The 16,514-nt window shown below is 28.3% G+C and overlaps 1 protein-coding gene across 2 annotated transcripts in view; it reads left to right on the forward strand.

Annotated features, from left to right (window-relative positions):
* The first annotated feature begins 9,559 nt into the window (after positions 1-9,559).
* Positions 9,560-16,514, forward strand: part of LOC105844364 (uncharacterized) — a 44,830-nt gene continuing 37,875 nt past the window's right edge. The window contains exon 1 of one of the 2 annotated variants that reach the window (XM_065789006.1): positions 9,560-9,689. In XM_065789006.1, the coding sequence (XP_065645078.1) occupies positions 9,608-9,689 (82 nt within the window). In that variant the 5' untranslated portion in view covers positions 9,560-9,607. The remainder of the gene's footprint in view (positions 9,690-16,514) is intronic. The other variant, XR_010636003.1, reaches the window with a different exon arrangement.

A 16,514-nucleotide genomic window follows, 5' to 3' on the forward strand; every position in this document is an offset into this window, starting at 1 on the left:
AATTTTCTCACACAACGCCCCTGATTGAGGGTAGCTATTTCTAAAATTAGGCCAAATATCACTGAAATTTGTAAAAACCGTCAAGCTTAGGTTTCACATTAAATCTTTTTATTTTTCTGAAATAAATTTTATTCAATGTTTTTTTTTACTTATTAAATTTATGTTTATTAACAATTTGTTTGTCATGTTATATTTTAAACCGCTATGTTATAATCTTTTATTTTCAATACGTATGTGTATTTGTTTGTTTTTTTTACTCCTTGATTTCAGTGCTCCCCAAATTTTTGTCATAATCAAAAGTGCTCTCCGACTTCAAAAAGTTTAAGAACCACTGTGCTAAAATAGACGCAACTCTGAGGAGATGTTTATTACTTGATCAATACACAAAATATGTTTACACATTGGCATTAATGTTTGTTTTTTTCCATTCTAAGGCCTTTTATTGCTGTATGCATACTTTTTATATTTGTAATCAATTTTTTGTTTTATTTATTTTTTGTTTGGTGACATATTTTTTGTATATCTTCGTTATTATTAGTATTTATAAAACAATTTATTGCTATTATTAGTATTTATAAAACAATTTATTGCTATTATTATTGTTAGTGCTGTTTAGGTGCATTGTCTGTCTTGTTTATATCCCTCTATTAATATTTATGTTTATATTCCTCTATTAATCTTTATTTCTTATCTTGACAACTGTCAAAATATGCTTTGTCCGAAAAATAATTCTCCTTTATTCTAATGTACTTTATTTCTTTCCTCAGGCGTTCACTGCTCGTGTGTGACCATTTAGCGAATTTTATATATGCCAAAGTTTTTAAATAATAATAAAAATGATAAAAATTTTTATTAAAGAAAAGGAAGAGGCTTTATTCCATCTGAGCTACCAACTCCTGGTGCTATTCTTCGAAAAGTTATACTCATTAAAAAGATGTCAGAAAAGAAATTATATCCATTAGATGATTTGGTTAGGGAAACAAGATAAGAAGTTGTTAAAAAATGGAAAAAAGCAAACTAAGACTTTTCATCTCCAGTTATTTTTACAGATAAGTCCATTGACAGAAAGATCAAAAAGGCTTATAGTGATGTTCAGGATATTTGCAGAAAAAAATTAACCGAAAAAGTAGGAATTGACAAAATAATGAAGTCTATGTCATGATTGTTTGATATAACTAACTTCAAATGTGCAGTTTCATTCTGTAATGAATCAAATTGTCTGGGTTGTGAAAAAAAAGTTCATATCAACTGTAAATGCGAAAATTCAGTGAGGATTGATAGATATAATAGAATAAGAATTTTGTCACTCGCAGCGAATAAAAGAAGGAGAGCAGTCTCAAATTATGATAGGATCAAAAGACTACATCTAGATTAAAAGGAAGCGAAAGTCAATTTAGTGATGTAATAAGAAAGTAACATAATTTGAAAAAGTTGAAGGAAAAGGAGATGAGAATTAGTAGCCATTTGAAAAGAACCTATTATGGGGTTATAGAAAAAAGTAATGAAGAAGTAGAGTGCTCTAAAAAGTGAGTTTGAATGTTCTAGTTACGCTGAACATATTGATTTATTAAACATAAGTAATGATTTCAAAGTAAAGCGAAATTATATAAAATATGATGTTTCAAACACTGCTGTAGCTGCAATTGTTTCAGGACTTTTAAAAGATTTGATGGAAGCTAAAGTTGTTCCAGAATCAGCTCTTTTTTTTATTACTTAACAAAAACAAAGTGCATAGAGCCAAACATAAAGTTCTACTAGAGTGTCAGGTTTTTGCAGACAATAGATAAGATCTGAAAATGTTTCTTGTGTTTGCTTTGATGGCAGAAGTGACAAAACCAATTTAATGACATTTAATAAAAAAACCAAAAACTTTTATCCTCTAATGAAAATGGATGATCACTATACTTTTCCTGATGAATATGGTAAATATCTTCATCTTTTAACCATGGGAGAAATATGTGAAAAATCAAAAATTAAACCTGCCAAACATATAGCAAATAAAATATTTCAATGGTTAATTTTGCATGGTGTTGAACATAACTTAAAGTTCTTTAGTTGTGATAGCACAGCTCGAAAAACAGGTTATGATGGAGGTGTTATTCATTGTCTAGAGGTTAAATTTAAAAAAAAATTAGGGTGGCTAATATCTACTCTTCATACAAACAAACTTTGTTTTTGGGATTTAATGGAAGAGCTTGATGGGAAGACAACCTTAGACATAGGGTTTTCTGGGCCTATTGTTAAGTTGCTTTTCAAGGTTACTGAAATGGAAAGAAATTACAGTTTCAAGCCAATACCTTTAGGTCCTCGTTTTATTGAACTTAGTGAGGAAATAATAAAAGAGTTATTTTCAGATCAGAAATATGCTCATAAAATATGCCAAACAGTAATTTCAGGGACTCTTACTGAAGGTTTGGCAAGCCAAAAATCAGGCACTATATTCCATTCAAGGTGGTTCAGCACAGGCTCTTCCTTAATTTTATTGTGGATATGCAAGCATGGGTTAGAGGAAGATGACCTAAAAAACCTAGAATTAATTGTTAAATTTCTTGTATCAGTATACTTTCCTATGTGCTTCCAAATCAAAGTGAAGCATAGTCGTATAGAAGGGCCACTGCACATCTTGATACAACTTAACCTTATCAAACTTCAAGATGAAAATGTACAAAAAGTTATTGAAAATAATGTGAGATCATCAGCATGGAATTCTCATTCCGAAATCTTATTGCAGACATTATTTTGAAGCCAAAATAAAATTGAAAGATAATTTACTGTTAACAAAATTTTAGCAATTAGAAAATTTGAGGAAATGGGAACTATAGCTTCTAGAACATACAAGCTTCCTCAATTAAACCTGTGTACAACCAAATTGATTGAATTAATAACATGGAAGAGGCCTATGAACCCATCTTAACCTGTCAAATGAAAATTAATAAGCTAAAAAAATCCTGGATTGCCTTATGGTAGTTCCGTATTTCCTTGTTCGTACACAAGGAGTTAAGAGGGGAGTTAAAGGTGTAATATTGATTTTCCTTAACCTCAATAATATATTAGTTGTTATAAATTAAAAAAAAAATTTACTGCATTAAAAATGCTTTTAAAAAAGAGTTATTTTATTTTGGTAACTGCAGCTTCTGAAACAGTGTTTCATAACTGCAGCTTCTGAAACAGTGTTGAAAGACAAGATGGATTTATTTGTGCAAGAGCAGAAAATAGATCAACAATGCCTCGTTTATACAGCTAGAAGGACCTGATTCAATTTTAGCATTCTTTTTTAGTATCTCTTGTAGTTATAAAGATTGAGAAATGAGTTTCATTTTTGTTTGTTAAGTTATATAACCCTCTTATTTCAAATAAGCATTTATAAAACCAGGTACACTTACATAAGGAATGAGAGGGGGTGGTGCAAGTTGGGAAAGGAAGGCGGGCTTGAGAACCAAATGTTTTAAAACTGTTCTGCATTTATGGACATTAATGAAAAAGTTTTTAAAGTATTTTTTACCATCTATATAGGATAATCCTAGACATAATATGATTTTGGTTCCCCTCTCCACTTAAGTTAAATTATGAATATTAAAGGTCAATTTTTGCAAATATGCCTTTATTCTGATAACTTATTTTTGTCTTTTTTTAATGCATATACCTTAAGGCAAAAAAATTAGAAGGGCCGACTTTTTTTAGTAAAGTTGAAAAAAATGGGATGCCCTAATATAAATTAGGGATTTTCAAAAAAAAAAAAAAATTAACATGCGAGTACACAAGAAGCCAAGCTGACATTTACCTGGTGCTCAAGCGGCAAAATACCCCGAAAAAGGCCCCAAATGTTTCCTAAATTATTTGGTTTTGAGCGCAAGGTAAATCTTAAAAATATTTTCTCTAATGTGATCATAATGGTTAAAAGTTTTTTTTAGATTGTTGTGAATCCTAGTTTTTTCATAACTGTTTTTTATATTAAAAAAAGATTTCGCAACAAAATAATTTTGCGCAAATATGCAAAAAAAGAACCTTGTGCAAATACGCAAAAAAATGTTGTTGTTTTTTTTGCATTAATTATGTAAAATCCTTTTTTTTTATTTTAAACAAAAATTTTGAAAAAACCAGGATACACAACAATCTAAATAAAAAATTTTGACCATTATGATCACATTAAAAAAAACTTTTTTACTAAGTATTGAGGTCTACCTTGCGCTCAAAGTCAAATAATTTAGAAACAATTTGGGCATTTTTCGGGGTATTTTGCCGCCTGAGCACAAGGTTAACGTCAATATTTTTAAAATTTTTTTTGTAATCGTATTTCATTATATTTGCCCCAAATTTGGCTTCTTATGTGTTCGCGTTTTAAAAATTATATTTTTTTGAACACCCCTATTATACATACATATATATATGTGTGTGTGTGTGTGTGTGTGTGTGTGTGTGTGTGTGTGTGTGTGTGTGTGTGTGTGTGTGCGTGTGTGTGTGCGTGTATGTGTGTGTTTGTGTATGCATATAACTTTTAAATTTTATAACATGTTTGACTACGCCAGGGGGGCCAAGGGGCGACCTTTTCCACCACTATTTTTAAAGGTACTTTAATTTTTTTCTTTCAAATGGACCTTTTTTAAAAATTTATGATAACCCCCCCCCACCTCCCCCGCTATTTCTATCGATTTCGAAACCCGTGTCATCAACCCTGTACTGCTAAAAGGAATCTCTAAGTTTTGCTTACTCACAAATCTTAACTAATAGTTCATACAGCATTTATAAATTAAAACAATATAAGAAAGATTATTCATTACATGACATTTGCTGCTCACTATACAGTTGTGTTATTTACCCTCTATCACACTGTATTGGGGAATTAAGAACTAAAAGGTGCTTATTGTAATTGCTTATGCAATAGAAAAACAAAATTAAATTTCAAATTCTTTTTATGTGGTCTGGAAAATTTTCTAATTCCTGTGGCAAAGAATTATACCGCAAATTAACCATTTTTTTACTTTTGCCACTTTTTTTTTGAAGAATGAGCTAAATAAATTTAAATGCTTTTACTCGACAGTGTATTTTACTTATTTATTTTCTTTTTCAACAAATAACGCAATTTCAATAGACAATTTTCTAAGGCATTATGCAGTTATAGAGTTTTAAAGTTGTTCAAGTGAGCACATTTTTTTCATTAGTTGCTTGAAATTTTTATGAATTTTTTAACGCACTAAACATATAAAATTTTGCCGAACTAAAAAATTTGTTAGCCGAATAGTGGACTACCTTAAATTCTTTATTTATTAAACAGCACTTTTTTATTTTCATAACAGAATAAGTTATTTCTTTTTTAAATTTTGGAAAAAAAATACTGGTTGGAAGGTTCCACAGACGTCGTTTTTTTGTTAGCATTAATATATATGGGTGTCAAACCTTTTGTTTGATTCGTTATTGGCCAACCTAAATACACATAAATAAAAAAAAATAAAAAAAATTTTCGAGCAGTAACAAAAAAAAACTGTGAATCTTTTGTTCCAGCATTTTTTACTTTCTTAAATATAAAAATGAAAAAAGTTTATTACCTTATTTAAATCATTTGCATAAAAAAAAAAAGATACCTTCATGGCCCCCACAAGAAAAGGGGCAGGTGGTACTTTAGCGCTAGGGTCTTGTGGCAAAGGGGCCCCGGTTGATATATCAATACACACCTTAAATGTATTTATCATTACACACACATGCACGCACAGCAGCTTAACATGTTTATTTCTTTTCAAATCTTTTTTTTCTTTTTCTTCTCAAAAATTTTTTTTAACAAAACGGTTCGACCGTTGTGTGAACCAGTTCCCTCTTTTTTATGACAGATTTTATTTAGTTATTGGATAGTTAAACATAATTTACTTAATAGCCTTGATTTTTGGTTTTTAGTCCTCAATAACTATTAACAAGTTAAGAATAATAAAAGTAGCTCATGGTACACTGTCATGATACACTGTGATGGTACACTGTTAATATAATTTCTTGTTTAAAATAAAAAATAAATATGATGTTATGATAAATAATAAAAATATTTAAAAAAATAAAAATATACGAACAAATAAGGAAACTATCTAGTTTGGTTGAATGTAAACAGGTCAAGTTAGGTCATTTTTTTGGTTTTAATTTAAGGAGTTAATTAATGTTTTAAAAGGGTATGAGTACAATATTATGATAAAATTGAAGTTAAGCACTTCAATCTTCAAGAAAGTAAATCTTTCAGTCACATTAAGTTGAAAAATCAATTTTGATCAATTGATAATTTGAGTTTTGAAAACTTGAGTTTTAACTTTTGATATCTTTTTAATAACCTTTTTTGATAACCTTTTTTTTTGACAAAATCTTTAAATGAATACAAAAACTGTTTTGATTTTGAAAGTAAAAGAAATTTTGCGGTTTTATTAAGTAACAAACTTAGTATATTTTTTATGGTTTTCTTACCTTTTTTTTTTCTGCCAAAGAAAATTTTTTTTCTTTGCTTGCACAATGATTAAAGAGGGGGCCCGCAGAAGGCTCCTCCATTAAGATACTTCACGAGAATTTTCATTTAAAAAAAATACGAAAGGTAAATTAAAAAAATTTAATTAACTTTTTACACAAAAGAAAATACTGGTAAAACAGTAAAAGGCAATTAGCTTTTTAAAATGGTTTTAAAATTTAAAAACATTTTAAAATTAGCTTTTTTTAAAAAAAATAGTCTTTTATAACTAAAGCCTAATTTTTAAATGTTTTTAGTCAATTAATAATAAAAATTAAAATAATATTAGGTAAAAAAAAAACCATTTGTTATAAAACACAAAATTATCATTTAGCTTCCAGGATTCTTGAGTCAGAATGTACGGCTAGGGCTTCCGCCCCCCTCCCTTGTATCAATATTACATAGTGTTATTATGATTATAAGATCAAGATATATTACAATTAGTATATATATATTTATATACGCACTGGTAGGAGATAGAGTAGATAGAGTAGGAGCAAGAGATTTAGTTGCAAAAACCCCCTCCCTTTACACTTACTCATAATACTCATTCAAATTATAAATCTGGCTGTCTTAATTTTTGTTTTAGCTCCGCAAAGTTCTTATAAAATCAACATTAAAACCAAGTATTTATTTAACATTTAATGTTATGCACAACAAAGTATAAATAAAAATCAAAATAAACTAAATTAGTAATTACATAAATTACTTAAAGTCTTTTCTTGATTTAAACAAAGGCATTAGTTCACGATTTCGCAATTGAGTTCTTATAAAACCATCTCTTTTATCCCAACCACAGACTGACTGAGCTGCTTTTGTGACTAATTTGACTGCTCTCTCGCAACTTTGGGTATGTAATGAGTATAGAGGTAGCTGCAGGGGAGAAACTATCAATGCATTGAGTTGGACTAACGACATATTTGCAGTGAAAATTGGTTCAGTGATGACCTCTTTTTCCAAGTCAATAAGTTCTTTGATGTCACAAGCATCAAGGTTTATTGTTTGCGGAACTTTAAATGGTCTTTTAAGTGAGACAAGTATATTCTCAGGATGAGCCCACCAAGATTCACTTTTGAGATAAAGTTTAGATGCTTCTTTAATCTTAACATCTTGCTTCTGCCAAAGTTGAAAAAGTTTTAAAAGATGACAAGAACCATATTTAATGTCATGCTTAACTTTAATTTCAAAGAACATTGGAAAATAAACCTGAGTCACCCAAGTTGCAAGCAGTCTTAAGATCTCTGCATTATCAGGTTCAAGATCATGTTTACTCATATAGAGAAGCAGGCATCTTATGCCACAAATAAGCCATCGACTGTGAGACAATCTACCACATTTAAGGCTGCTACTTCAGGATCGAGCTTTCCTTTCAATATTGCATTTAAATACTTCCATGCGACTAAACTCTCAGTGCTCATTTGCTTTAAGAAATCTTCACTTATAGTAACAAGAGGCTCCAGAAGCGGAACTGGCGTAAATTTAGTAATTCTTTCAAGATTTTCTACTTCGGAAAACAGTTTACCTACTGCTCCACTCCATCCTTTATCTGAAGAAATTGGTCCATCAAGTTTTTCCATAATATGACGGAATGGAAGCTCATTAATGTGAAGCCAGCAAAAAGATCTAAAAAGTTTTCGATTGAGAAGTTCTTCCACAAAATGAAGCATTCCACCTTTCTTACTTTGAAGCTTCTTCACGTTGTCGCGTGAGTTTTGCTTGATCAGTTGACTTGCGTAAGCATTTTAGCCTAAGTTTGGCAGTCTCTTTAAGATCAAGACAAAATTCTTGCATACATGAAACACTGCTTTGTTTTTCTCGCTGGGTTTTTATCCAAATAAGTTCTTTTTTAGGAATTCTTAAATTTAAGTCACATTTGCAAAAGCAATGAGCACCGCCATCACAAGATTCGTTGCAAGGGGCATCATTATCACTGCAGTAAACGATTCTGCATTTGCAAAAAGCAATATCTAAAAGTTTATCAAGTTTAGGTTCCCAGCGTTTTTTGTTTGCCTTTTGAGATTTGTGTCGAGCTATCTTAGAGAATGCAGACCAATTTCTATTAATTCTTAGTGCTATTGCTTTAGTTCCACAAAATATGGGTTCTTTAAATTCTGTGTTGGAAATAAGCCACCGTTCTGCAACTTCATTAGCAACATTAGAAAAAATTTCTTGCATTGATATGTTACGCGGATTTTTTTCACAGACTAGCATTCTGTTTCGCTGCAGATCTAGACAAGGCTGCAAACAATCACATAATGTTGGAAATTCAGTTTGGAGAAACATTTTAGGACCTCCAAGATACTCACTTAGTTTGGTGTTAATTGATTTTCTGGTTTTCTTGCTAACTGATAATGCGATTTTTCTTTTTTAATATATTATGAATCTGGAAGATATAAATACAAGTATAGCAATTATAGCAATTATAGCAAGTATAGCAATTAACTTGAAATAAAATCTAAAATGGTAATTATAATATTTTCAAAGTATATTTGAATATTAACTGATACTTATACACAAAATAATATTGCTAAAAACTCAAAGCATATTATAAAAATTAAGCATAAGGTTAAACAATATTTTAAATAATTATTATGTACATTTATAACATAAACAGTCATCATTTAGTAAATAAACACAATATTTTTGAAAATTAAAAACGTTTTCCCGGTAGCTAGACTTGTTTTTTTACCAAAATAAATTATACCATTCAACCCAGGGTTTATGAATACATAGGAAAAGTGACATACTGAATGAAAATTAAAACATGCAAAAGTATGATACACCCTAATATATATATATATATATATATATATATATATATATATATATATATATATATATATATATATATATATATATATATATATATATATATATATATATATATATATATATATATATATATAATGTATATATTTTAAATTTATAAGTTAAAATTTTTTTAAATAGGCTTCTTAGAAAGTCTATTTTAAAAGTAAATTTAGAAAGTCTATTTAAAAAAAATTATGCTACTTATATGTATTTCAAGGCTTTGCAATCAAAGTTTTGTTGCGCATTTTTTCGTTGATCAGTTTTGAACAATCTGAATGATTAAAAGTGCGCAAAAAAACTTTTTAAAAATTTTTATTTTTTAAAATGTGGTTGAGAAAGGTTATATTTTTATTTTGCTTTATTCATAAAGTAATTTTAAACGAAGAATATGTTCGATTTACCGCAGGTAGATATATTGATTTGATTGTATTTTAGTTATGATTTACTACGATCAAATGAAATTTCAACATTTTTTGTAAATATGTGTAATTAAGATGAAAATTCTAAGTAAAGTAATATTGTAAAAAATTTCGTAAAAATGTTTCGTTGGGTGACTCTTTGAAAGATGACGGGTAGAGGGTTTTCACCTGAAGTGCTGATTTATTAGAACGCACTATTAGTGACAAAGAACAATGTTTTATTAAAGCTTTTATTACACTTGATTAAATGTAGTTACCAAGCTCAATTAGGTTTATGTAAACAGTTTTATAATTATAATTTGAAAAATGCTACCGAATGTATATACGTGAGATATCTGATTTTAAATCATCAAGACGCGTCTCGACGTACCTAGCTGACATTAAGTAAAGACTTAATGATTTCTCTTCAAAAAGTTTAGCAAATTAAAGACAACATAAGTTCGTGGAATAAGGCTTTTACTCGAAAAATGGCGAGCAATAGGCAGGTCCGTTTTTAGGGGTCGGAAAAACTATAACTTTGCCACTTTATTTTCCCATTCCACGTTGTTGTACAAGACAAAAAGTTTTGAAAATATCTTAATTTTACTAATCTCCCTGAGGGTTTGAATATTTTTAAAAAACCCATTTTTGACCACATATTCGTTAAATTGCTATCTTAATTGGAGCAAGGACCAACAAAAACTAATAAATTTTTTATTTATATGAGCTGGCTCTACTATTAGGATGGTTGGTATAAAATTTGAGCTCAAAATATTTAAAATTTCTCGAGATAACACATTTTGAAATATGACCTAGTTTCTTTTAAAGACCTGTTTTTAATATGTCTTTAATCGTATATTTATCTATATACTCTTAAATATTAATTAAAAAACTTAATACAATTTGTTTTTAAGAAGTTTGTTAAATAAGGAATCTAAATAATGTACTTACTTAAGATAAAAAAAATAAAAGTAAATAGTTAAAAATGTGAAAGGCTTCTACTAAAAGTTTCACAAACATGTTTTGTAAATAAAATACATAAAAAATTCTGTTAAATTTTTCTTATGAAAAGTTAAACTTTTCTTACAATTTATTAAGTATTTTTTTGGAGCAGTTACATTTATATAATGGAAAATTAACTCTGTGTCCCTTCAAAACCAGAAAAATATCTTGCAACTTTTCCTCTTTAATTGCTGAATCGATAAAGTTTTTTACCCATTTTATAGCTCTTTCTCAACAAAGGTTTATAAAAAGATTAGTCTGTGTCATTGACACAGACTAATCTTTTTATAAACCTTTTCATACTTTTATAATCAGAATCATGATTCCACATATTAGATAGACTTTCCAACCACTTTGATAAGTAAGGAACTATTTTAAATATTAGCCAAGAATTTTGACCATCATAATCATTAGGTTCTGAATTTTCATTCATTTCTACAGGCTTAAACTTTTTAAGTTTAAAGATTTCAGGTAAATTTGTCTTCAACAACTGCTGAGCAACTTTTTCTTTAACTTTATTGTCTAGATTTTTATCCAATAAAAAAAAGACAACTGTTCCTTCAGAGAGATAATAACTGTGTCTAAGATAGCTTGAAATAAAAGCTTGAGGAACATCAGCATCAAAATCTTTCACTTTTATCATCTCTTTAACCGTACACAAATCATTATGAGGAGTAGAAACAAGTTGACTTGATTGAAGAAAGTTTTTTGCATGAACTGAAGCTACATATATTGCAGCCTTTAAAAATACTGTTTCATCCTCTAGGTTTAAAACTTTATGATTGGTTGAGTAAGCTTCATTACCAAGATGTATAAAGCGTTTACCATAAATCTAGCTTCATGTTCAGCAGCTGGTTTGTGTATAATAAATCCAGGAATTGCCTCCCTTCTTTCAAGAAAAACAATGACATATTGACACAGATATTTATATTCATTTCTGGGGAAAGTATAAAGTTCCTAAGCTGTTTTGAAAAAAGATAAACTTTTTTTAGCCATATCTTTTAATGGAGTACCAATAACTTCACACCACGGAAACTTTGATAACTGAACCATATTTTTTTTGAACATTTTCATTATGCATTGCCCAAGCAGCTTTGAATCTTTTATAAATAGATTTTGATGGACCTTTGCTTTCTGTTTTAGTGATTGCATTTATTTCATGTAATATAAGTTGTTCTTGAGAATGTTTTCTACAAAAATGTCTTAACAGAGGTCGATTTAAAAGTTCTTCTAAAATACTTATACAACCCTTAGTACAACCAGTGTTACATGCTGTTGTGTCAGCACAAATTCCAGTTATAATGCTTTCAATTCCAAACTTTTTTATAACATAAAAACATGCAAATGCTTAATCATATCCTTTTCCTGATTGAAATTTAACTATACCTAGCAGCTCATCCTGTTATTTTCCATTTGTATTTAAATTCCTGTCTGGACTTGTAACAACAACAGCTAGATATTCGTTTACTACAGAAGTATAGTCTTCATTTAAAGCCGTAACTTTTTTTTGTATCAATGTGCAAAATTAAATTACTATTTTTACATTTTTCTTTTATCTTTTCCTTTTTTTTTTTTCTAATTCACTTACATTTAAATCTTTTCTTATTTTTTCTCCTTTTGTCATTGAAAGTTTAACTTCATTAAGATTAATATTTCCACATCTTAAAAATAATGCTAATAATCCTGTCTGTATTCCAACAGAAATTCCAAAATGCCCACAAAATGTTGAAGTTTTTTTCATAAGTTCGTTAATGTCCACTGTGACAGACACTTTATTTTGTTTTATGTTAGCTGATTGATTTTCAATATCATCATAGTTATTATATTGAAATTCTTCATTATCAAAGTTTTTTAACAAAAATAACTCTTGATTTTCAATAATACAATTGTTATTTGATGAAAATTGTTTAAGCTTTAAGTTTTTTGTGGCAGATTCCTATTTTTGCTCAAACTCCTTGGCTTTATTTTTGCGAAACTCTCTGTTGGAATAAACTTTTTGATATTTTTTGTCTGTTTTGTCAACTATCATTGTCCTTTCAGTTTTTCGGTCTGCATAAAATAAAATATCGCATTTTTTTTTGCATCTTTTGATCGAATTCTATCTTTTTCAATTATTTCATGAGGTTTTTGGCATTAGAAAAGCCAAAAAAATAATTTTTTGGCTTTTCTAATGCCAAAAAATTATTTTTATGCAGCTTTTGTGTTTCCGTTTTTTTTTTTGAACGATATGATACCAGTTTCTTGTGATGATATATAAATTTGAAAACATTTTCCCTAAAATAATTTAATAAATTTTCATTTGTCATTTAACTTTTATATCAATAATTATCAATAATTATGAAATAAACTATGAAAATTATTTAAATCAATAGTTACCTAATACTTCTGCAACTAATATGTGGTATACCACCAATAAGCAACAATTTTCTAAGAGCAGAAACAGCACATTTAGGCTGATGTTTTATTATTTCATAGCAGCTTGTGAGGGCAAGAAATAATTTCGGTATGTTTTTTATTTTTATTGTTTTTTGAAATTTAGTAATTTGCAGCAGTGATAAAAATATTATAAAATGTCGTCTTTTGTAGGCAAAGTTTCGCAATCAATTTCGTGGGTTTTTCCTAATAAAAATACTTCAGTAATTGAACGTGTTGATATTGTCATTTTAAATTTAAAAAGTTATAAACGTAGCGCAGTTTCATGAAATTTATTATCGCGCGCTGAGGTTTTAACTCCGCATTAGATCAAATTTTAAAAAAGATATTTCCCTGAAAATGTACTAAATATAAAATATTCAAACCCCTAGCGAAGTCAGGAAATTTAAAATTTTTGAAAATTTTAAATTTCCTGACCTCCCTAGGAGTTTGAATAACAACATAGAATGGGGAAAGTAAGGTGGCAAAGTTGTAGTTTTTCCAACCCCTAAAACGGACCTGCCTAGCTAGCAATTAGGGACTTTCATACGGGGCGGAGTTAAAGTATGAGATTTCGGTGCCATTTTTATAGGGGATAAATAAATCAAACCATTAAAAAAAAAAAATCATATAATCTCTATTTTTTTTTAATAAAAAATAATAGATGATACTTCGAATAAAAATATTTTTTTATTCTGATACATAACTCATTTAAAGTGCCACTATTAGATAAGCCATCGTCAGTTAACCATTTTATAAAATCGTTAACTGACGATGGCTTATCTAAAAGTGGGACTTTACATGAGTTTCGTATCAGAATAAATAAGTTTAAACTGTGTTCTTCCCTAACTCAAAAACTAACAAGTAAAGCAGAAAGGTGTTTTATATTTGTAACTTTCTTGAATCCTAAAAACATCTCACCTTCAATTGCTCCTTGGAATAGTGGCAATTCGTTGTACCCTTCCGTAACTAATTAAAATTGTGCTTTAAACAATCGTGAAGGCAGTTTAGGTCAACAACAAAAAGAATATTTTATTTTCACAAACCGAAAAATTGCTTTAACGGATTCTAGTTAACCTAATACGTTGTTTGTAAGAGGACTTATAAAAAAAAATATCACAGAGAACAAATTCGTCCTGTTGTAATGTTGTTTAAAAATAATGTTCCACTGAAATCCTATTGCAATGTTCAGTTGGTGTGAGTGAGCTATGTTGCAATGTTTTTGCATTATTATTATTTCAAAAACACTTTCATAAAATTAAGGAAAACTATTATCGCTTTCATGTACTGAACAACAAAAACTGGCATTGTTGAAGTAAATAAGGTTCAATTCTTATGATTCTGCTGTGCCAAATTCAACACCAAATTCAGCAGGTCTTGCTCGTAAAGAAACAGATGAAAATTTGTACAAGGAAACAATTGTTGTAGAAGACCCAGAAAATTCAATATTCAAGAGAAATTCTAAAAATACAGAGCAGTATAAAGTCTAAAATAAAAGATAAAAAAATTCCTTTTAAGTTACATTGTTACAAAGTTTTATTAAAGTCAAGTATAAAATCTTTATCTTTATTTAATCACCTCAGCTATCACTTCACAAAAATAGCTGCTTGTTGATAGGTAAATCATGATTATGTCAAAAAAAACCAAACTTACAATGCTGACCTTGTTTCTCCTGATCTTAAAAAGTTAACCACAATAAAGTATAATATTATTTGTGTAATCTAATGAAAAATATATGCTCTTTATAAAAATAATTTAGATTTTGATTTAACTAGTTCTTCAAAAAACAAAAAATTCATCTCTACAAATTCTACTAAAGAATATACTGTTCCTAAAACCAATATAAATAACAACAATATTTCCGCAAGTGATGAAAACAACATTATTCAACAACATTTAGAGGAAAAATTAGAGAAATAAAAATTCAAAATATGTACCCTAATGATCCTTATAAATTTCCTATTAAATTATAAAAATTATTGAGCAAAACACAGATTCATGGCTTCACATAAAAAAGAACTAAATAACTGGTAGTTGACCAGCATTGTAAGTTGTATATGGTAAAAAGAAATTTGAAAGTTTTAAAAATTTCTTGCGCTTTGAAAAAAAGCACTATTGCTTTTTTGAAACCAGTCTTTATCAAATGCTATGCCATGTGGTTTCTTTACTTTTACAGAAGATGACTCATGCCCTTATGTCTTGGTAGCTCTAAACTTGTTACTTGAAAAAAAATGTTGGAGGAAAAAATTCAAAAAAGCAATTGCCAAACTTATCTAAATCACTTGCCTATTTTGTTCAAACACAACTTCAAATGGTATGTACACAAAACTACTCTTTTCTCATGTCTTATCATCTGAATCAAAATCTGCAAAGTACTTCCTTATCCAGAAAAATAACATTTTGTGGGATGTATTAAAATGTTTAATAGACAGTATCTTTTAAAATACAGCAATATCAGACCGGTCACATAAAGAGTACAAATTACTTGCAATTTTAGAAAAAGAAAACCTTTGTTGAATTTCTAACTTTGAAAGTATAAAACCTCTACGCACCCATATTAATAAATTGATACGTAAAATTCCTATAGTCAATTTTAGTACAACATTAAAAAATTAAAAAAGTAAACATAATTTAGTCTTTTGACAAAAAAAAGTAGCGCTCTATAAATAGCAAGGGGTGTCCACTATGCAAAAAAATTTCAAAACCACTCATATTAAATTTTTTTTTTCCATTTTAGTGTTTGTGTACAATGAAAAAAAATTTTTTTAACAAATTTTAATAACTATTCTAGAACCCCCTCGAAGCCCTTAAATGTTTTACAGGTCGCTAATATTAATAAAAAAATTTTACTGCTAAAATAGCGACATTTTTTAACTAAAAATAAAAAAAAGAGAGTTCTACAAGAGTGTTTTTATTTCAAGTTCTTTCTTTTTTTATATAAAAGTGATATTTTTGATTATTTGAGATCCAACAAGACATACTTTTGAAAAGCTTTTTAAATATTATTAGAGACTTGTTAAATGTTTATGTGGCTCTAGAATAGTTAATAAATTTAATAAGATATTTTTCAGAGTGCACAAAATAAGAAAAAAATTAAATTTGGCAAGTTTTTTGCATAGTGGATATCTAATTTTGCATAATGGATATAAAATAGTATAAATTTATTTTATTTGTTTTGCTTTTAATTTTTTCAAAATTTTAAAAACTTTGTTTAAAAAAAGATTTAAAATTGTTTCAAATTCATCTATAATTTAATTAAATGTTTAATAAATATCTAATTTAAGTATTTAATGAATACAATTTATGTATAAAAATATTTTTTATGTTTGTTAAATATACGACATAATTTTCTAAAAAATTCATCTAGTTTGTCTGTTTTAGTATGTTGTTAGTATGTATGTAGTAGGGGGCCCTAGAAT

The sequence above is a fragment of the Hydra vulgaris genome, chromosome 01 (assembly GCF_038396675.1).
Source record: "Hydra vulgaris chromosome 01, alternate assembly HydraT2T_AEP".
NCBI lineage: Eukaryota > Metazoa > Cnidaria > Hydrozoa > Anthoathecata > Hydridae > Hydra > Hydra vulgaris.